Source organism: Chionomys nivalis, chromosome 25 (assembly GCF_950005125.1).
Source record: "Chionomys nivalis chromosome 25, mChiNiv1.1, whole genome shotgun sequence".
NCBI classification, from domain to species: domain Eukaryota; kingdom Metazoa; phylum Chordata; class Mammalia; order Rodentia; family Cricetidae; genus Chionomys; species Chionomys nivalis.
The window spans coordinates 14,081,721-14,104,699 of NC_080110.1; the positions used below are offsets into that span (position 1 = coordinate 14,081,721).

The following is a 22,979-nucleotide window of genomic DNA, read 5'->3' on the forward strand; positions in this document are numbered from 1 at the left end:
TAAAGGAACAGTGAGCAAAGGAACAAAAAGAATGATCAGGAAAGAGGTAGCTATCCAATGGGGCTGTTGAAAGGAGGCGGATCCTGCAATAGACAAGCCCAGGAAACTACACACACTGTCACCAACTTGTGAGTCTTTAATTTCATTCTCTAGGTACCAAGAATAAAAATCTGTGTGCTGGCGGTGAAGTGGCATGGCTTGATTGTACACATGTAACAGTAAATTTGGCAGCAAAGTTGCAATGCTATCCGCAGATAGGTGATATTCACAAGACGTCTCTAAAGGACGGACAATGAGTTGGAAAAAATAATCCACAATATTAAAGAGATAAGAATGGGCAATGAGTTGGAAGAAATTACTAATAATATTAGAGTATTTTAGCAGGAATCAGTTATTGACTATTAATTGTTAATGTTTGGAGGAAAACAGTGCTTTAGGAAAATATTGTCTACTAAGTGAACTGGTGACTAGATAACAAGAGTTATTTTTGTAAAGTTGAATTAGTTCTTCTGACATGCACCCAGAGGTTCTAGCTCTCAGACTCATTTCTCTAATAACCGGCTCATAGCTGGTCTCTGGAACTTAGTCAGATTGGTATTTGGTAGTTGTCCCGGCATTGTGCTCCCAGTCCTAGACCCTACAGATGAAATTAGGCACACAGGAAGGTGTGCACACTCTTTGGTTTATGCAAAATGATCATGAAAGCAAACAGATGTGAAGTCGCAGCTGTTTTGTGTAAGGCGAGGGATTTATGATTCAGTTTATAATAAGAGGAGTCGAGCAAATGGAAGCCGTCAGAAGTAGCTTCGCTGAAGAAGGGACTACAGGGCACATTAATTCCTCCCTGAATACTGGGCAGATATGTCCTAGGTGAATATGAGAGAGTGGGAAAGGGAGCTGCAGATGCACTGAGAGGAGAGCCTATCGTGGGGAGCAGGAAAATGGCTTACCTCTAGAGCAGCTCAGGATATGCCTGGGAAGCCTTAAAGTCAGTCCTCTCTCTCCCTCTCTCCCTTCCTCCTTCCCTCCCTCCCTCCCTTACCCCCCTCTCTCCTAGACAGGGTTTTCTCTGTGAAACAGTCCTGGCTGTCCTGAAACTCGCTCTGTAGACCAGGCTGGCCTCAAACTCACAGAGATCCACCAACTTCTGCCTCCTGAGTGCTGGGATTAAAGGCATGCATCATCACCATCCTGCAGCTTCTGGATTCTCTACAAGAGCAGTGGCAAGCCACCAAAGACTTTTCAGCAAAGGGGATTCTGTAATCAGAGAATGATTCTTGCCCTTTGACTTGTTCCTCTTTAGTTATCTAAACTGGAACTGGATGGCACCCTTTTGGTACAGTTTGCTTAGACTGTGCAGGATTCAATTCGGTGTGCCACTTTCTAAAAAGAACAGGTACATGAGGCTGGGGCGTGGCTCCCTGGGTAAAATACTTGTTACACAAGCATGTTACACAAGCATGTTATACAAGCATAAATACAAATCCTCAGTGTGCAAGTCAGAAATAATGCATGAACACATAGGCCTGTAGGCCCAGCACTGGGAGAGGAGGAGACAGGTAGATTATGGGTGTTCAGCCAGTCTAGATGAAATTGCTGTCGTCCAGGTGTAGTGAGAGACCCTGTCTCAAAAACTATAACCTGGCAGATTCCAAGTTTAGAACTCTAACTTCCCACATATGAGTGCATCTAACACATATGTGCATAAACACAAATACATCACACACAACAGACACACACAAATCTGCACATAAAATCAACATACTATCTAAAAGAAGACAGCCACAGAATGATAAGTGAACACAAGACAGGTCCTGTGTTCAAGACGAAGATTTATAACATCCATTTTTCTAAAATAGACATGGCTGACAACAACAGAAAGAGTAAACCGCCCCAAAGTTTTCCATCAATTCTACTGATTTTTAAAAATGCACAAAGAACTACCTACCAAAAGCGTCAGAAGTATAGAAGACTAGAAAGCCGTTCGAAGGCTTTCTGCCCAGCCTACTGCATCTTGGACTGTGAACTGGTTGGGAAGGAGCCTACTGTTTCCGTGAGAAAACACCCCATGGGCCTTGTCTACCAGGGCATCATCTTGTCTGTATTAATAGATTTTTGGTTCTCATGATAAGGATTCATGATAACCTGCGTCTGCTGAAAAGTGTCAGCTGTGAAGGTGATTATTTCTGACCCACCTCTCATCCTAGGATGAATTATCTACGATGTTTGATTTACTATCATCTCTTCCCAATCCTTCTCATGTACTGTGTATATTTCCTTGACCTTTAAGTCACTTGATTGGATCACCCAAATGGCAGTGTGGTAACCACAGTGGACAATGTGCTGTATACCTAGACATTGCTAGGAAAGTAGACTTCAGTTTGATTTTAAAATCTCACTATAGGCTTAAAGCGATGTCTGAGTGGTTAAGAATACAGATTGCTCTGCCAGAGGACCAGGGTTCAATTCTCAGCACCACAAGGTAGCTCACAACCATTTGTAACTCCAGTTTCTGGTGATCCTGCCTCCCTGGGTACCACATGATGCACAAACATACATGCAGGCAAAATGCCCATGTATAATAAAATATAGAATTTAAAGTGTATATATATATATATATAATAAAATGTACATGATACAAATACGCAATATTTGTCAAACATTAGGGAAAAACAAATTCTTGACTTCAAAAATAATTTTTAAATGTTTTCATGTCTCGTTATTGTGCATGCATATGTATAATGTATGTGGGGACGCACACATGTCAGAGTGTGCACATGGAGGGCAGAGGACAACTTTGTGGAGATGATGCTCTCCTTCCACTTTTACACAGGTTCCAGAGATTTAATTCAGGTCATCAGATTTTCCCTGCAAGTATTTTACCTGTTAAGTCATCACATTGGCTCACATAAAAGTAATCCTTTTCTAAAATATTTATTCTTATTCATGTGCATGTGTGTGTATCTGTGTCTGCTACAGGTGTGTAGGTGCCCAGTGGGGTTCAGAAGAGAGGACTGGGTTCCCTGAAGCTGAAGTTACATCCAGCTAATAGTTCTAGGACCCAAACTTGGGTCCTCTAGCAACACAATACGTGTTCTTTATAACTGAGTTCTCTCTTCAGTTCCACAAAGTAAATTAATAGAGGAAAATACTTGCTATGCCCCAGTTATTCCTATTAAACATTTCTTTTTAATATTTTACATATTTATACTCACCCATCCCTTTTCTTCTTTGACAAAATCTTATTATGTAGCCTTGTCTAGACTGGTACTCACAGAGAGCCACCCGCCTCTGCCTCCTAAATACTGGGGTTAAAGGCACGCACTACCAAGCCCATGACTGTTAATACTAGTTCTTGATAAAGACAATTTATACAGAAAAGGTTGGAGTCTCAATCATTTGTTGTATTTTGTTGACATTATTAAATATACTTCTTAGCATATACTAATGCTATAAACAAGTTCACCATTTGTATAAGCCATAAACCCACATAAAGTCATCTCAAGTTTCCTTGTAACTGTGAATGCCTGCCTGGCTTTGAACCTTGGAGACAAGTTGTACAGTCTGTTGAGAAATCTGAAAAAAAATCAACCTTCCTCAAAACCATCTCTTATTAGATCTCAACACAAATAATAGGGATAAAGCTCTTTTGTACATATAGCAGGTATTTGGAAGATTCTGTCTGACAAACCAAAGAGCCAGTTAAGGGCTGTGTCAAGACAAGGATTGCCAGGAGGGACCGCTTAATTTAAAGATTTTTCCAATGTGCTTATATTTGGTGCCATTTTGCCTTCTTGTTCTTCTGGTCAAAATGTTTTCTGTATCTTTTGGCTAAATTTTTTTTTTAAATCAGTCAGTTATATAATATCTTTAGTTTTTCTTCTGGTCTCCCTCATTAAAATTTAATAATCTTATAACTTCAGAAGGACTCGCTCTTCCAGCTGGGAGCTCCCACCAAGGATGCACAGAGATTTGCCTCCGCTCTGTTCTCCACAAGCTTGCAGATGAGTGACATAGACAGGATATTGGCCCCTAAAGCAGCCATGCTCTGGTGCTTGGAATCTGTGATTTATGTACCCTAGCACTTCTGTCAAGAATCCAAGCTGTCAATGGAATTTAGATTGCTAAACAATTGCTTTGAAAGTGGAAAGATTATTCCGGATAACCCCGGTAAACCAATGCAATCTCCTAAATCCTTAGAAGTGCCACAGGGAGGCCGACCAGAAGGTAAGAGTTGGCTGATAGGAGACTCAGTGTAGCAATCCTGGCTTTGAAGATAAAGGTGGCTATGAGTCTACGAACCTGGGCAGCCTTAGAAGCTCGGAAAGGCAAGGAAATGAAGTCTCTCACTCAAGCCTGCCTAAAGGAATGTGTCTTGGCAACAGCTGATTTGCTTTCAACAATAGGCATTTTGGACTTTTGACCCCCAAACACTAAGACTAACGTGTGATGCTTCCCACCGTTTAGTCTGTGCTAAATTCTCACAGCTGCTGTCGACAAGTAACACAGTGACTTTGGCACATTCGTTTTTTAACAATGACAACTGAGCCAATCAAGGCAAGTCTGGAATACTCCTCTCTTATGAGAATGACTGGACTCCTAAATTTATACGGCTCGCTTGCTCCAAATGATTGCTGATGGGGGTGCTGGGTCAATATTTTCTTTATAAGAATAACCAGATGCTTCTTTATTATCCCCCAGTTGCGCGTAAGAATATTGAAGTGCTTTTGGAAAATCAAGAATATTATTGTTTGGCATTTTTTTTAAGGCAGTATATCCAAGGTTTTGGATTTAAATCATAACTCTCTTACTTGGCTATTTGGGAAAATTAACCACCTGAGGCCATTTCTTTATCTGTAAAATGGGACACATACACAGACACCAGGTCCATAGAAAAGATTTAAAGAGATAATTTATGCATAGTTCTTACACAACACCTAGTACGTAATAACTGAGCCATCGCATGATGGTGTTAGTTATTACTTTGACCATTGCCTTATCGTTCCGATTTTTACGAACTTTCCTAACCAAAAAGTGGATCTTTAAAACCCTTGTGGTGAGGACAGCTCGTACATTTAGTAATCTCTTTCAATTTTGCTTTCAAAAGGTACTGTATGTAAACTGTTCGGAAACATCTTAGTAACGTTTGACCCTGACTCAATAAGTTTCTCACTAAAGTAATTGAGGAGGAAAGAAAGAGAGACGGGCCAAGACAATGGCTAAACCGTAGATTGTAATTAAACTTTTTTGTTGGTGGTTCTATTTCCCTAAGGCGGGGCGGGGAAAAGTCTTTGCTCAGAACCAGGTGAAGTCTGTCGCGAGGCGCCACTTCACCGTATTAGACTGAGCTGAGACCCTCTCCGGAGCACCGGGTGGAACCGCAGTCCCCAAGCGGTGCGAGGTGAGCCTGCTGCAGAGCTGGGTCACGCTGCGCGGGCGACTGCTGCAGGTTGCTCGATTGAGTCCACTGAGACGCCCCGCGCCCCAGTGGACTCTGGCCAGGACCCAGGCGGGGAACGGACAGACGAGGCCGAAGCGGTCGAACCTCTGGGACGATCCCCGCCCTCCAGAGCGAGCTACTCGGCTCCCCGAGGCTCCGGAAGAGAAGGAGGCGTGTCCGAAGCGAGCGGGCGGGCGGGCGGGAGGGAGCTGTATATAAAAAGCGCCGGCGGCTCAGCAGTCCGGGCTTCATTTGCTGTCCGTCGCCGGGACCGGGAGTGTCGCGGGAAAGCAACGGCCGAGGATAGGGCGCTGCGCTTGGGCTACCCAATGCTGGGACTATCTGCAGCCGCTGCTCGTGCAATATGCTGGAGCACCAGAACAGCTAAACGGAGTCGCCACACCGCTGCCTGGGCTGGATCGCAGCGCTGCCTTTCCTTATGAAGAAGACACAAGTGAGTAGGGCACGCCCGGGAGGTGCTCGAAGCCTTTCCAAGAAAATCGCGCCCGGAGCCCTGGGGAGCCCAGCGTGCCCTGGGACCGGCAGCCGGGCCATGAGGGGCTGCGCCCGTCGGGTGAGCCAGGAAGGTGCGGGGGAGGCAGGCGTGGTGTGCGAGCCCGAGCCTCCCCGCTGCGGGGGTTGGGGGTAAGCCCGGGAGCTGGGGAGCGCCAAGGGTGAGAGGGAGATCGTGGCAAGTTTGCAGCCGCAGCAGCGAAGTTTGGAGCTGTCAGTCGCAAGCCGCAGATGCTGGCTTCGCTCTTTGGCCTGGGAGTTCGACTTCTTACAGGGAAGGCTGTTTTAGCACGGGAGGTCTTTCCCCGCGGATTCGGGGAGATTATGAAACAGCTTCCCACGCGCCACCCTCGCTCGCTCTCGCAGTCAGATTTATCTATGCAGTCCCCAGGTGGGCGCGGGACGCGGTGCGGACGCGGGTGCAGCCACTGGAGTGAAGCCAACCCTGAGCTCCTAGGCGGCAGCGCCAGGCGGGGTGTAGAACCTGCCCAGCAGGCGGGGAAAACTTGGCAGCCTGGAAGTCGGCCGGGTTCACAGCTTTGGGTGGGCCCTTCAGAAAGCTCTAGATGGAGTTGTAGTACTTCCACACTGCATGAAGCCCTCTTCCATTACAAAACAGTAAAAGTTCTTTTTTCTTTCTTTCTTTTCCTTTCTTTTTCTAAATGTGCACCTCCTAAGGATAGTTATTGAGATAATGCCCAGGGTCGCTAAATTGCGCTTTATGCATAAAACATTGCCCGGGGGTCCAATTATGCCTTTTCTTCGTTGACGCACAGATCTAGCTCCGGGTTAGAAAGAGCTACTGTAGTATTCCTGTCTGTGGTTCTTTTTACCCTCGGCGGTTGCTACCTCTTCAGGGTTCTTCCTTTCTGATTTGTTCTGTTAGCTGCAGCAGGTTGGGTAAAGCAGCTCTTTCACGCCCCCCCCCCTTCTGTGGGTGATTGCAGTTTCTGAAATGTATGGAAGGGAATGAGATTTGAGGGTTTGTACTCATCTGCTGCATTGATCAGGGCGTCGGTGTGTTGCGAGTAATTAATTAAATTACTCATATGACGTCTTAATTTAAATAGATAGCTAGGCTTGGAGACGGACCCATTAGGAAACAGCAAGAATAAAGCACCTATCCTGGGCTTGGAAAGGGACAGGGAAGGGAGCATGGCTTGGCATACTGGAGGTGTTTTCCCTAGAACACTCTCCCTGAGTCAGTGAGGTTGGGAGGGGCGGGGGGGAGAAGAGAAATGAATGGCAGGTATCGGCCCCTGCATGCAGGTTAGTTTTTACCCAAGGCAGCACACCTGAGATCACCATAGTGTGCTTCTGAGATGGGGATGTGAATGATTCCTGCAACAAAGAAAAGTTTTGCTGTGTTTGCTTGGTGTGTACGTGCCTTCTGCTTTGTGGAATAATAAACAAGGGTGGGGTACCAATTTCTTTTCTTATAAGAGCATCTGCTTACATGAATAATGGTGGCAGCTCAGAGTGGAGCAGCTTCTGGTTCCGGAAGAGAGCCCCAACCTTCTTATTTAAACAAGAAAACAGGAGACAGACAAGGTTAATGTCCAACACGCCAAAGCCCAGCAATGGGCTATGGAGTCACTTTGAGAGTCAGTAGGATTGATGATCCTTGCACCCTCTTTGCAAAACAAGTGCGAGAGCTCTGTAATCGCCTTTCTCGCTTTGATGAAATGGCTGTGTAAATAGGATTACATGGAATAATTCCATTGAAAACCAGAAAGAGGTAGATCCAGCCTGAAAGGCTGTGGCCGGTGACAAGGGTGACTCAGTGCTGCCGACCAGAGACATTTGAGATGACTTAAGTATTTTAGAAATGTGACCAGTTCGAAACCAAGTTAAAGTGCAGGCCCTTAGGGGGGAACTTGCCGCTGCTGAAGGGTTTGTAGGCAGAAAGAGGGGAGTGCTCTCACTGAATGAAGGCGGTCATTGTCTCCCCTCTAATGGCCTTCAAGGTTTCCTTTAAGGATACTTCTAGCCATTCACATTCTTCTTCCTAAAAAATTGGACACTGGAAAATAAAAAGCACAAAATCAATAAAATAATCCACGGCAATGAAGGAAGGGATTAGATTCTCTTTACGGTTGTCAAGTCTCCTAATCCAAGAGTGGCAAGGAAATTTTCTGCACAGCTGTGCCTGTGTAGGGCATGGTACAGGGAACTGGACACTAAGAGAAAGCCAGGCTTTTCTTCTTCTTTTTAATTTTAGATGTTATCTTTGCCTGGAAGGAAAATCTATTAAATACTCTACGGTCAATACAGGAACAATAACAACTTCCCTTCTAGCCCCCTTGTTCCGTATGTTCTCGTTACCCAATAAGTGATAAAAGAATTTAATCATAACCCTTTAAAGGATTTCAATCTAAGTTATATAGCTTGGCAAGAATCGTGCGGACACCAGGCATTTTGAGCCTTCAGTCAAACTAAATAAGTGTGAAAATTCCATCAGCAGCCACTTGGGGCTTGATGGATGACCCTTAGATTTACTTAGTACCAGTGATAGACTTCAGTATTTGGAAAATAAGTACACACAGCGTCATGCTGAGCAACCAGGACAATAAATTATGTCTTAAATCTGCAATGAGGAAGGTCTTTTGTATTTTTGAAGTTTCTCTTTGTGTTTGTTTTATCCCCCTCTCGTAGTGCATGAATTTACGGTATCTAAAGAAAACTGTGACTCTGGCTTAGACACTGTATCGCTCTCAATAAGCAGCTATTTTTAAAAACGCGGGACCCTAACACGATGCATTACAATTGAGAGGGCATATTGCAAGGCCAGTGGTATGGTCAGCTTGCTGCGTTCATGCTTTTGTCTGTTGTGCTTACATTTTAGTCCCCTACAGGTTTCCATAGTTGTGGGTGCTGTGGATGTCAGGAATCCTGAGACAGGAAAGGTCTGTCTTGAAAACAATGAGGAAAGGTCTATTTTAGGGATAGAATACTGAAGCTCCCAAGGAAGCAACACATAGGATGTTAGCTTTTACGACACTAGAGAAATACCCTCTTTCTGTGTATGAGACATTTGTCACGTGGGTGACAATGGCAGTTACAATATAGAACATGAACGTGTTTGTGAAAAGAGCATTTTAAAATCTCGTCCCTGCAGTCACTCAGTTTGCAGTGTGTGCTTCCAGTAGTCCTAATTCATGCAGCTTTTAATTGATACGTTCTGCCAAGACTTTGAGGCTCAAGTGCGAAGTCGATTACATTTAACATAAAACAGGGAAAATAACCATATGGGAATCTGAAAGTCGGTGCCAAACCAATTAAAATTGCTAAATTTTATTTATGTCCCTAACTGCTGATGTGAAGATAGCGAATTCTGAGTGAGCGTTTGCTCTTTGCTGACAGGTGTGCGGAATCTCACTGCCACCTTAAGTAAGGTTGAAAATGAAATCCCTGCCAAAATAGCTCCTCTTTCAGGGTTGGAAGTTTTTTTTTTATGTTCCCTTTCCTCTGTCTCCCAGTTGGTGGAGCACCTCAAACACGTGTTAAGGGGAGGACTCTAGGCTTAGCCTGTGAGAGACTTAGGCTTCAATTCCTGTTTTACCACTCTGGAGACAAATGAGGCAAAAGGCATCTTGGGATTTCCGTTTTGTAATCTGTGTGATGTTAGTGAAATAGTTATGAAGATGTTTCTCAGATGGTGGCTGATGGGGCTAAAGGGGATGGACAGTCACTGTCCCCGAACAGTAGCTTACTCTAACTACTGTCTGAAGGGAATTGCCTTCCCGCCAATTTAAAAGCCAGAGGAAAATGACCTCTGAGGAGCAAAGCAGAGAGCCAGCTTTTCTAAATCCGGATCCTTTAATTCAGCTCCTGGCCTTCATTACAAGCTGACAGCTGATTGTCAGTTGTCCTTAGCACAGGCCAAACTAGGAAGGCTGGGACTCCAGGATGGTGTGTGGACCTGCCAATGGATGGGAAACTCTCTCAAGTTTTTTTTCAAGTCAAAAGTAAAGGAGAGAACTAGAGTGGGACCCAGAAGTGTTGGGGACACGTGTCCCTTTGATTTACTCTTCAATTTATGTACTTGTGCCAAGTTCATCATTGGGTCTGAGGGCCTATCGTCCTGAAGACTAAGGTCAGCTTCCTATCTGTGTATTGTCATTGCTCTTCTCAGCGAGGATGTACATTCATCCCCTCCTTACCAGGCAACAGCTGGTGATATTTCCCCCCATTCTGTGAGTTTGGGGACCCCCCTCCCATTTTCTCAACTTCTGCGATGTTGCCATCTGTAAATCAGGGTAAGACACTGAGTAGAGATCTGTTATCTGTTCAAGTAAGTGAATCCGTAGCAGCTGGCGCAATTCTGCCTTTGGTCTTAGTCACCCCTGTGGTGAGAGAGAACAACCCAGATGGGATGCTTGAACAGTAGCTGTGCCCGGCACTCAGGGCTGTTGTGTCTCTGCTTCATGGAAACCGTTGGCTCCTGCCCTGCTGCTTTCTGCTGCTGCCTTTTGGCTTAATTATGGGCATACCGAAGCACTGTTTACTGGGGCTAGAGCTGGCATTATCATTATCCTTCCCTACCTATTTCTGTCTATCCAGAAACAAAAGAAGGTGGGGCACTTTTCATATAATTAGGCCTCCTGGTTCTTTTTTTTCCCCAAAAAAAGTATGATGTGTGTCATCCGAGGGAAGACTGTTGTGTTGCCTGTGCCCTTGGGCTGTATTTTGCTGGTTGCTTCTAGACTAGCTCACTGCCTTGGCTATTAGGGGACTCTGATGTTCTTTTCTTTTTAAAATTTCTTTTAATTTCTTTTTAATTTCTTTATATGCACATTGGTGTCTTGCCTGCATGTAGGTGTGTGAGGGTGTCAGATCCCCTAGAACTGGAGTTACGGACAGTTGTGCGCTGCCATGTGGGTGCTGGGAATTGAACCTGGGTCCTTTTGAAGAGCAGCCAGTGCTCTATTCTGCTGAGCCATCTATCTCTCCAGGCCCTGTGTTCTTTTTATAACCTGGATATCGAGTTGTGTGACTTTGGGAAATCATTTGGACCCCTCCGAACCTGTTTCCTCATCGGAAAGATGGGAGAGTAGGGCTGGCTACTTCTCTGTGCCTTTTCTTCTAAAAACCTTTCTCTTCTAAAAATCCTTCTAAGAGAGAAATTTGAACCAGATGGCGCAGGAGCTTTCTTTTTACTTCTGAGATTTTTGTGGCCATTGCTTCAGTGCGAATGAAGTGCATTATGGGGAGACATTAAGGTTTAATCTTTAGGAATCTCACCTACCACTTGTTATTTCTCTAAAACAAGAATGATATTTCTAATTGAAGAAGACTTCCACTCTCTTCTAGTGTTCTCAGTTCTCTGAGTGAGGAAGACTCCTAAATAGTCAGACAGTCCCACGAAGTCCTTTTTCGAGGTCATGCTTCCTTGTGTCTTCCTGCCAGGCTCCAACATCTGTATGGGGGTGAAAGCAGAAAGACAAACCTGGTGATGTGGCAGAAAGCATAAGTAGAGAGAACCAGAGGAAGGGCTGTGTGCTTTCATCTGTCTCTAGGTATGTGACTTTGGACAAGTCACTGAGTCTCCGCATCCCTGAGTAGCATCCATGAGTTAATACTGAGAAGACAATGGAGGTGAGAGGCAGCAGCTGCGGCCATAGGAATGGACAGAGCAGGGAGGCTTGGGGGAAGGCTAGCTCTGTAGTGATGTTTGCCAAGTCCATGCTTGCCTCATCATTTACCAGGGTCCCGAGTGCCTCTAGAGCAATCCCCGTCCACCTCACTTCCTTGGCTAATACTAGATACAGGACGCGTAGCCGGCAACGGATTTTCTTTAGATGTCAGAAGCCGCGGTTCTCCTTGTGGACATCAGAATATTTAAAAGTCAGCTGGACCGTCCTGCTGCCAAGAGACTAGAGATTCCTCTGAAAAACTGTGCTTGGCCATGGCTACAATGCTCAAGTCTGAGTGTTGCCAGAGAGTAATGAGTTGCCTATTAAAAAGAAAGTTCACAACCGAGGCAATACTCCAGACAATTGAAAAACAAAGATAGCAATAGCCGTCCTTTGGTTATCGAGATGCCCGGTTCACACTTGACGCTGCACCTGTAGCTGTTGGCGCCACTTGGCTCTCTTGAGGGCTGTGGATTAGAGCCCCGTTTTGTCGGGAGGGGCGTGATTAGGTGGCCTTTGTGTGTGCGTTCTCCGCACACAGATGGCAGCTGAAACATCTCCTCGTTGCCTTGCAAAGAATGCCTTTGCTCACTAGGGTGACCGCGAAAGAGGGCGTGAAAAGAGCACAGAGAAACCCATCCATCCACAGTCCCCCGCTTACAAAAGCAAGCCTGGGTCATCTTTGCAAAAGGGCATCTCTACTGTGTAACTATGTTCCTGTGTAAACCCTGGAGGGAAGAAGAGCACAGCCTGGCCGGGAGGGGGGAGGAGGGGCAGTCAGGGGCTTTTCTTTGCACACATATAATCGTGTTGCCACCAGAAGTTCATCCTAGGAACAAAAGCCCCATGGGTGCTTAGAAATTCTTTTTCACCTTGATATACATGGACTCTTTGAAGCAAATGACCTTTTCCATCTTAGTGTGCTTACTAAACTCCTGGGTGAATCACAGCTCATCACTGGCTTGTGTGTCTTTGAGTGCACATAGACGAGATCGCTGTCGACAGGCAGAACTATTTAGTGGTGGATGACTTGTGACGGATCCCTAGATACTCTACTGTGGTGAGCTTTCTACTGTATTCCGGGGTGTCCTCTCCCCGCCCCCCAACAACCACCTTATGAAAACACACCAATTCCTGGGTTTCAAATAACAGAGTTAATAGAGAAAATGTGCTGTTTTGTTCTAAAGGCCTTGCTCCCTCCTGGGGAGCTGTCTTGTGTGAGTACTGTGTGTTATGCAGTTAAAACTCAAGTCGCTGCTGAAGTGCAGCAGGATGAGTCCTGGGAAGGGAGAGTAGAGATGTGTGCATAGAAAATAGTTTATACCATGATCTAGAAAACCAAGCCCAAGGGATTGCAAAACAAAGCCCAGGAGTCCTGCGCCAGGCCATTATTTAGGCTTCTATATACACTCACACTTTAGCGCTTAGGAAATGATAAACACACGAGGCCTTCCCCGTTTTCATCACCAATGCAAACCTCTGTGGCTGCTTCCGTCTGGATCCGGGACACTAGTCAACAGCTTGTGCTCGGCAGGTCTCACTGGAGACCTTTTTGGTGCATCCTGCTCGGTGGAGCGCCACACAGGTCTCTCCCCTTGGAAGTTGCAGCTTCACAGAGGAAGCATAGGTGCCTGTTGTTTCCAGGTGGTCCACATAGAGGCTAAGCTGCAGAGTCATCAAGGGGCTAGCAAGGTTCATGAACAGTGGAAAGGCGAGAATTAATGTGAAGCTTTTAATATCAAGGTGAAGTTAATTTTGTGTAGAAATACAATTCGCATAGTTTTTTATTTTTGTAACAAATTAGAAATTGGCTTTTTTTAAAAAAAAAAAATTTAAGCCCTCCCCAGAAGAGTGTTTTAAACCTTTTTGTTTGTTTGTTTGATTTTGTTTTTCGAGACAGGGTTTCTCTGTAGCTTTGGAGCCTGTCCTGGCACTAGCTCTTGTAGACCAGGCTGGCCTCGAACTCACAAAGATCCTCCTGTCTCTGCCTCCCGAGTGCTGGGATTAAAGGCATGTGCCACCACTGCCCACCAAACCTTTTGCATATGCTATAATGTTTAAAAGCCACAGTAATCTGTGCCCTAACTCTACTTAGAAAACAGTAGAAACCTCTTTTCTGCTTTTAGAATTATGTCTGGTAATTTACTAAGATGCAAGGTTTTATTACAAGTAAACGCACATTTCACTGTGAAGAATTTTAATTAAAAAATTCAGAACTAGAGCCGGGCGGTGGTGGCGCACGCCTTTTTAATCCCAGCACTCGGGAGGCAGAGGCAGGTGGATCTCTGTGAGTTCGAGGCCAGCCTGGTCTACAAGAGCTAGTTCCAGGACAGGCACCAAAGCTACAGAGAAACCTTGTCTCGAAAAACCAAAAAAAAAAAAACAAACAAACAAAAAACAAAAAAAAAAAATTCAGAAATAGTTTCTAGTACTTACTTACAGCTAGTTTTGAAATCTACCATTCACTATCAGAGGGCTCTTTCTAAGTCCATAATATACTTCAACATTTTAAATAACAGACTTTTCAGTATAAAGTTGACTTGGCCACTTACTGTTAACATTTCTGTGCACATGTCCCCAAATAAATAAGTCAATTTGAAGGATATAAATTTGCTATAATCCATGTAAAGTATTGAAATATGAAGCCATTTTAAAGTTCTCACCATCATTTTACAAAATTTAACCATTTTGGTAATAAAATGTGGCAAAACGGTGCTTCGTAGAAGGTAGTTCCATAATCAACTCACTTAGCTTTTCTTCTGGGAGGTAGATGTCATTCCTTATGCAGACGAGGAAGCTGACACAGGCATTTCCTCCTTGAATTTGCAATGTTGCCACTGTTGTCACCCTGAGGGATGCAGTGTGACTCAGCAAGCACATTCGTGGGACTTCTTCAGTTTGTGGAGATACAGATTCTGTTTACAGGAACCCTGACTAGAAAGCAAAAGTGATTCAGATAGCGCCAACAGCTGCCAGGGAGAGCATTTGGATGGAAAGTCATAGCTACTGTTGCCTAGCACAGGGGCTCATGGTGGATGCTCAATCAACGCACAGTGAAATGAATGTGTGTCTGCTTTGGGTTGTTGACTCTTGGTACAATTGTTTACACAAACTTTTCCCTTTTTAAGTGCTAAATTAAAAAATAATATTACTCGTTTCATACATATATAACTCTAGAGGCTAGTTTGGCCACCATTTATAGGCATAATTTTCAGTGAGTAGGCAATTCATTTATTAGTAAGGACCATGTCCTCTGTTACTGGAGTCCACCCAAGTGACAAGAGCTGAGGGCAAGACTTATCTTTGTTTTTATTACTTGTTGGCTTTGTGACCCTCTAGGTTTTTTTTCTCTCTGTATTTTACTATCCCCATATTCCAGTGGACAGAAGTAACTACAAGGTAGGCATATCCATGGGGATAATCAAATGATAGACTATCCGATGTCCTGGTGACTGGCACTTCACCGCGTCTGTGAAAGGTACCAAGAGGAGTAGCTGCCTAAGAAGTGAAAGGAAGTTCATTAGGTAAGGCTAGTAAGACTAGTTATTAAGTTAGTATATGTTGAACTTGCCAGGAAGGAGACACTGAGCCACAAACTGCATAAGATTTCCAAGCAAAAATGTTTTGAAGTACATAATACAATGACTTGAGGACTATCCCCCCCCTCCACCCCCGCCACCCTGCCTTTTGCCAATCCTGAGTTTTATTAAATAAACAAAGTTCAGAAAGATTCAGAATATTTGCCTGGGATTAGCAGGGGGAAAGAATGCTAGGAAGTCCAGGGGTTTAGAACCGGAAGCCACACCTATTAAATTCTAAAGACTCCATCCCTCTTAATCACTGAGATGTCACACACCCATGTTGACACACAAGCTCAGAGACGCCACCTGTGCTCTACTGCTGTGCTCCCCCTTGGCAAGGTGCTGAAGGCTGGGTCCCCACCTGTAGTGCTGTTGGCTGTTGGCAAGTGGCAGAGTCTTCAGAGGGAGGACCTTATCATTTAGTGCATGCTCTTGAAGGGAGCATTGGAGCCCCCGAGTCCCCATTTTCCTTCCTCCTTTTGCTTTCTGGCAACCATAAAGAGAACAGGCCTCAGCCATGCCACCACGCCACCATGATGTGCAGGCTCAAAGCAACAAGACCACATGGCTGCGTGCTACAGTCTGGGAAACTCCAAGGTCAAAGGAACCTTTATTACCTTAAAAGTTGATCATCTCAATTTCTTTACTCCACAGCCATGGAAACAAAGGTAATGTGTAAGGTTGGAGTGGCTGCTGTTGCTGCCTTCTCCTCCTACAACCCCCCCCTCCTCTTCCTCCCCTCCTCCTCCTCGTCCCCCAGTCCCCCATGTCTTTTTGAACCAGGGAACCCGAGAGCAAAGTTGAGCCAAAGTTTCCGGTTAAGTGGAAAATCTGCTTTGATGCCAGCGCCTCAGTGCCGTCCACGGGTGTCAATGGTTGTGTTTGAACAGGGCCTGCGAGTCAGGGATTCTGGCCTTCATGGGCAGCTCTCCAGCCCCCCATTTCCGGGACTCTCCAATGGGAGCTCGATACCCAGGCCTCCGGACTGCTGTGGGAGAGGCCCATTGCACACCATTTAACTGGATGGGTTTGGCATTTTTCGAATAAAATAGTACTTGAAAGGCAAAGAGCAAATTTTTAAATGTCTTTAAATTATGCTTCTAGATAACTCAGCAAAGAGAGAGGGGCGCTATAGAGCTTACATTTATCAATTTGCTCTGACTCTATTTCCATACTATTTGTTTTTTAAAGACAATCTTAAATGGCCACAATCAGATAAGGAAACTTTCGCTGAAATGCCTTTATGATTATGTCTGGGTTTTAAGTCTATATTTTTGTTTGTATTGTGTTCTTTACCTTAGAATTCCTTGCTTATTCAGCAAAGACCCCAATACAATTCATTTAAGAGATTTAAAACCTAGCACCAGGATTATGGGCCTGCAGCACTGCGCCTGGCTTTTTATGTGAGGATCTGAACTCGGGACCTCATGCTTGGGTAGCAAACGCTATGCCTGAAGTGATAACTTTTTTACAGACAGTTGTTTTTAGCATCCTTAGCAACAGTATCACCATGTAACTAATTACTTTGTAGTGTAGGGCAGGCTGAGCAGAGGCTCAGCAGAATAGATTGTGGCAGATGGGCTGCTCTTTTTCATATAAACCCCCTGCCTCAGTTTCTCCATTTGTCAAAGAAGGTGAACGTACATTTTCTCAAAGGAGACTATGAATAAAAGAAGTAGCCCGCAGAAAGAACATGGGCCAGCGCCGGGTAAAAAGGAAATACTGCATAAACAAACACCCTGGGAAGTTACGTTAGCATGAAGAAAATGGGAACGGAGTGTCCATCTGTAGTGATGGCTCATTTCCTAACGAAATCAACTGTCAAGCCACGGAAGATTAGAAGCTTTTATCCAGTCTCAAGAGAGTTTACTGAGAACAAAGTTCCTTTTCTGTCACGTGCCCAAGGTCACAGAGCTCAGTAGTGCAGGGGAGGGGGGGGCCTGTATCCGAAGTCCACATACATAAGCCCAGCGCCGAAAACTGAAAACTGGGGGGGGGGGGCTCAATATTAACCTTTTCTCATTTTGATTCAGGGTGTTCTTCCTTGCCATTTTTTTTTTTTTATCGGAGAGATGTCGGTTTTAGCATCTGAAGAAATCCACCTACTCGTTGAGGGGAGGGAGAAACAGTGTGGCTTTTGTGTTAGAGCACCTGGGGTTTCCCTCTGGCTCTGACTCCAGGTTCTGTGGGGTCTTGGGCAATGTATTTAACTTGGTTTAACCTTTCTGTAACCTTAGCAAAAACAGAGTGATGAGACTTTGTAGCTTCCCTTTCTTCCCCCCCCCCTTGTTTGTTTTTTCTCCCCCTCCCCTTCCCTTGTTCCTTCCTTCTCCACCCAACCTCCCCTTTAAATTTAGGACTAACATGTATGTGATGAACCTTCTTGGAATTGTATGATGAGCATTTTTGCAGAGCTGAGGGCATAGAACTCAGTGGTAGAGGGCTAGCCTAGTCTGTGAAGGGCCCTAGTTCCCTCCCTAGCTACAAATGTGCAAATAGAAAGAAATCTTTCAGAGTTCATGCGTTTCCTACTGTATTGTTAGTGGGCAAATTCTGTATTGTAGTGTCGACTGATAAACTGCATATTCCAGAAGCACGTGAGTGAGATTTAGAGTCTGAATGAGGCTTTTATCTTAACCTGTCAATCACTTAGACCATCATAATGATTTTCTTTCTCCAGGCCTCACAGTTTCATCTAGCTCAGCAGTTCTCAGCTTCCCTAGTGCTGCGACCCTCTAATACAGTTCTTCCTGTTGTGGTGATCCCCACCACCACCATAAAATTATTTTCATTGCTTTTTTATAACTGTAATTTTGCTAGTTATGAATCGTAATGTAAATATCTGATATGCAGATGGTCTTAGGTGACCCCTCTGGAAGGATCGTTCAACCCCCTCTCCCCCAAAGAGGTCACCACCCATAGATTGAGAACCACTGATCTGGATGAAGGATGATGCAAGTAATTTACAGTTAGAGCACAGGATTAAATGAGGTATTCAGGGAAGTTGTCTAACTTAGGGGCCTTTCTCTGTGAGGAAGTAAGTACATTGTCTGCCTACTCTGTCAGTGTATTCCATGGGTAGGTCGGCTGTGATAATTTAGAAGCCGGTCTCATTGAAAAGCAAGATTGTGGGCAATATGAAATGTGGGCTGTGTCGCTGCAAACAGCCTGGCAGGAGCGTGGGTGATTGTATGGATGCTGACACAGGTTGTCGAGAGCGGAGAGGCGGCGATGAGTGAGGTAGCACTCTATAGAATGTCTTCTCCTATTCTGGGGCAAAAGTCCTGTTATCTCGAGCCTAGAGGGAGGGGGAAAATTTCAAGCTTTCTAAATGTCTTTTTATTAACGTCTTTCAACATGGGCCTTAACCTTTTTTTTTTCTTTTGGTCACAGAGGCTGCTCTTCAAGTTGGGAGATTTTGATGCACTCTGTTTTTCTAATCTTTAGATTTTCTCTCCTTTGTAAAATGAGGCTAGAGTCTAATTTTTAAGGTGATTCCCATCATTGAATGACTAAGTATGTAAAGGGTTAGGAACTGGGTACCAGGAACCTAGAGAAATACTGCTTGCTATCAGTTAAATGGGTTTTTTTTTTTTGGAGTGCAATATTGTTGTTTAATTATTATTATTATCATTATTATTATTAGTTTTCGAGACAGGGTTTCTCTGTGTAACAGTCCTAGCTGTCTTGGATCTGGTTCTTGTAGACCAGGCTGGCCTTGAACTCACAGAGAATCCACCTGCCTCTGCCTCCTGAGAGCTGGGATTAAAGGCATGTACCACCACCACATGCCTTTAATTTTGTTTAATTTTTAAAGTGTTAACTTTTTTGTTGTTTAATTTTTGAAGTGTTTCTTTAATAAATGTAGGAGACATGGTTTCAAACATCTCCCTTATAAATTCATGTTCTGTTTCTTTTCAGTGATTTCTTTCTTTCTTTCTTTCTTTCCTCTTTCTGGTGCTGGTGATTGTACCTAAGGCCTCACACATGCTAAGCACATGTTGTACAATTAAAGGAAACCCCAAGCCTCTTGCCAGTGTTTAATTGTGCAGGTTGATCTTGGAGTGAGTTTTGTATCCGTCAAGGCAGACACACGTTTCTTTTATCAGTCCGTTCTTTCAGGTAAACAAGCATCCCTTTCACTGACAGAACATTAAATTGTTAGGTTTCTTTGATGGTGTGCTGACTTGTTCAAAGCCCTCGTGAAAGAGAGAAAACAGCTCCTGTTCCCTCTCTCATCTCTTCCAACCTCACAGTTGCTTCTAAGAGTTTCTTGCCTGAATCGTTGATTGCAGACTTGTGATGTCTCTGCCTAAACTCACCAAGCCACAAATGTAAAGTCAGAGTGTGCTCATTGCAGAGGAGGGTCTGACACAAAATTCCAACTGAGGGAAAACAGATGGAAAATCTCTTGTGGATGATGTTGGTGGGGTGGTAGGTGTAGTGGCGGTGAGTGGGTAGTGAGGGTAGTGATGGGGGCTTGGGTGTTGTTGTTGATCATTGTGGATGTTAATGGGTGGTGGTGGTGGATGTTGATGGGTGTTGGTGGTGGTAATGGTGGATAGTGGTGGTGGTTGTGAGTGGTGGATGGTGGTAGATGTTGATGGGTGTTGGTGGTGGGTATTTGTGGTGGTAGTGGATGTTGGTGGGTGGTGGTAGTGGTGGTGGATGTTGGTGGGAAGTGGTGGTGGTGGTGGATGTTGATAAGTATTGTTGGTGGGTGTTGGTGATAGTAGTGGATGTTGGTGGGTGTTGGTGTTGGTGGGTGGTGGTGTTGGTGGTGGATGTTGGTGGTGGTAGTGGATGTTGGTGGGTATTGTTGTTGGTGGATATTGGTGGGTGCTGTTGGTGGGTGTTGGTGGTGGATGTTGGTGGGTCTTGGTGGTGAATGTCAGGTGGTGGTGGTGGTGGATGGTAAGGGTGGGTGGTGGGAGTGGATCTTGGTACGTGTTGCTATTGGTGGTGGTGGTGGTGGTGGGTGGTGGTGGTAGGTAGTCCACTTGCGATGTCTTCCCTTTAAGGAAGAGAACAAGAAAGATACACTGACTACACATATAAAGGGCTTAGGAGCAGAGTTAGATTTTAAAAGAGCTGAAGTGTCCACCTTTCCCCAAGGGTCTGGGTTGTCCTAGTTTTTGAAGGAGAAGCAGAATAAGAACTTGTAAGGCAGCACAAGAAGCTCCCTTCACAAACTCAAGTGTCTGGCATTGGCCTGTAGTCTGTCACAGAGAAGACATCCATTTCAGTATTGGCAAAATGAGTAGTGGGTTCTAGAATCTTAGAGGTTCTCTGCAGTGCACACTGTGCAGGGGTGTCAAGGCAAGGCTAACCTATGACTAACCTGGCTACCGTCTTCCACCGGTCTCTGTAGTACCAGGGTAAAACCCAAGCCCGTAACACACTATTCAAGGTCCAGGATCAAATCCAAGCCTGCACAGCACACTATGCAAGGTCCTCTGTGGTTTGGCTGTGGCTTATCTCTACCACACCCCAATTAATATTAAAAATTTCACTTCACCATCTTCTAATCTTCTAATTATGACAGATCACATGTTCTTTTTTTTTTTTTTTTTATTATATATTTTTTTTTATTCTTTTTTAATTAAAATTTCCAACTGCTCCCCGTTTCCCATTTCCCTCCCCTCCTCCCACACATTGCCCCCTCCCCCCTCTCCCCTCCCCTATCCCCACTCCTCTTCTCCTCCCCCCAGTCCATTCCCCCTCCCTCTCGCTACTGAAGAGCAGTCCAAATTCCCTGCCCTACAGGAAGACCAAGGTCCTCCCACTTCCATCCAGGCCCAGGAAGGTGAGCATCAAAACAGGCTAAGCTCCCACAAAGCCAGCTATCACCATGCACAAAACTCAAGTCCAAATGGATCAAAGACCTCAATATCAATCTGAACACACTGAACCTGATAGAAGAGAAAATGGGAAGTACCCTACAACATATGGGCACTGGAGATCGCTTCCTATGTATAACCCCAGCAGCACAGACATTAAGGACAACATTGAATAAATGGGACCTCCTGAAACTGAGAAGCTTCTGTAAAGCAAAGGACACTGTCATTAAGACAAAAAGGCAGCCTACTGACTGGGAGAAGATCTTCACCAACCCCGCAACAGACAAAGGTCTGATCTCCAAAATATATAAAGAACTCAAGAAACTAGACTTTAAAAGGATAATTAACCCAATTAAAAAATGGGGCACTGAACTGAACAGAGAATTCTCAACAGAAGAAGTTAAAATGGCCAAAAGATACTTAAGGTCATGCTCAACCTCCTTAGCGATCAGAGAAATGCAAATCAAAACAACTTTGAGATATCATCTTACACCTGTCAGAATGGCTAAAATCAAAAACACCAAGGATAGCCTTTGCTGGAGAGGTTGTGGAGAAAGGGGTACCCTCATCCATTGCTGGTGGGACTGCAAACTTGTGCAACCACTTTGGAAATCAGTGTGGCGGTTTCTCAGAAAAATTGGGATCAACCTACCCCTGGACCCAGATCACATGTTCTTATTCATGCCATAGCCAATGTTCTTAAAGGTCCCGTGGCTCATTTGTCTAATGCAGAGGAGTCTTTCTCTAGGGGTCATCCATGGGGTCCATTTGCTCTTCTTCCCCCACCTCACACATACACACACAAACACACACACACACATACGAGTCATATCACAAGTACCATTTATAATAACTTGAAATTCTCTTTTTTACTTACTTGGCTAAACTAAGTTTTTTTTTTTTTTTTTTTTTTTTTTTTAATATTTATTTATTTATTTATTTATTTATTATATATACAATATTCTGTCTGTGTATATGCCTGCTGGCCAGAAGAGAGCACCAGACCCCATTACAGATGGTTATGAGCCACCATGTGGTTGCTGGGAATTGAACTCAGGACCTTTGGAAGAGCAGGCAATGCTCTTAACCTCTGAGCCATCTCTCCAGCCCCTAAACTAAGTTTTTTATCTTATAGTAATACACTACCACAGTCTTTGTGAAGATATTTTTAAACTGAACTATGTTTTTATTTTTTTAAAAAGATTTTACTGCCTTTATTTAGCATGTGTATACTATGGCATGTATGGAGGTGAGGGGAAAACTTGCCAGACTGGAATTTTTCTTTCCACCATGTGGGTCCTGGGAATCGAACTTATGCTATCAGGTGGCAGTAAGCCCCTTTACTTGCTGGACTGTCTCAACAGCCCTGAACGAAGATTTTAGTGAGTCATGCCTGGTGTCCCAGGGAAACCATCTACCATTAGTAGTCTAGGCATAGATCTGGGCAATTAACAATTTTATGCCTAAGGACCTGAGTCAACACATTGTGGGCATCAGAGAGGGGAAGTTGGAAAGTAGGAAGAAATGTGTCTATTACTATTAATGCATCAGTGTCAATGGGGACACATGAAACCCTGCACACAGCAATCCCTGCATAAACATACATGTCGTTCAAACATAATTTTGCTCAGAGAGAAAAATGATAATCATTCTGTTGAGGTTTTGGAATATAGTGGGCAGTCGCTTGCCTTTCTTTAAAACAGTGGATCTCAATCTTCCTAATGTTGCAACCCTTTGAGATGTTTCCTCATTGTGGTAGACCCCAACCATAAAATTATTTTTGTTGCTACTTCATAACTGTTATTTTGCTCCTTTTATGAATCCTAATGTAAATAATTGTTTTTTTTTTGATGGTCATTCAACCCTCAAAGGGGTCACAACTCAGAGGTTAAGAACCAGTGCTCTCAGGACCTCACACAATAGCTTGAAAGACAAGTACCAGTTGCAGCCAATTCTAGATATATGAAAG

At 44.3% G+C, this 22,979-nt stretch overlaps 1 protein-coding gene across 3 annotated transcripts in view; it reads left to right on the forward strand.

The window, feature by feature from the left end:
- The first annotated feature begins 5,697 nt into the window (after positions 1 to 5,697).
- The window catches only part of Kitlg (KIT ligand), an 85,737-nt gene continuing 68,455 nt past the window's right edge, over positions 5,698 to 22,979 (forward strand). For 2 of the 3 annotated variants that reach the window (XM_057758043.1, XM_057758045.1), the window contains exon 1: positions 5,910 to 6,014. In XM_057758043.1, the coding sequence (XP_057614026.1) occupies positions 5,994 to 6,014 (21 nt within the window). In that variant the 5' untranslated portion in view covers positions 5,910 to 5,993. The other variant, XM_057758044.1, reaches the window with a different exon arrangement.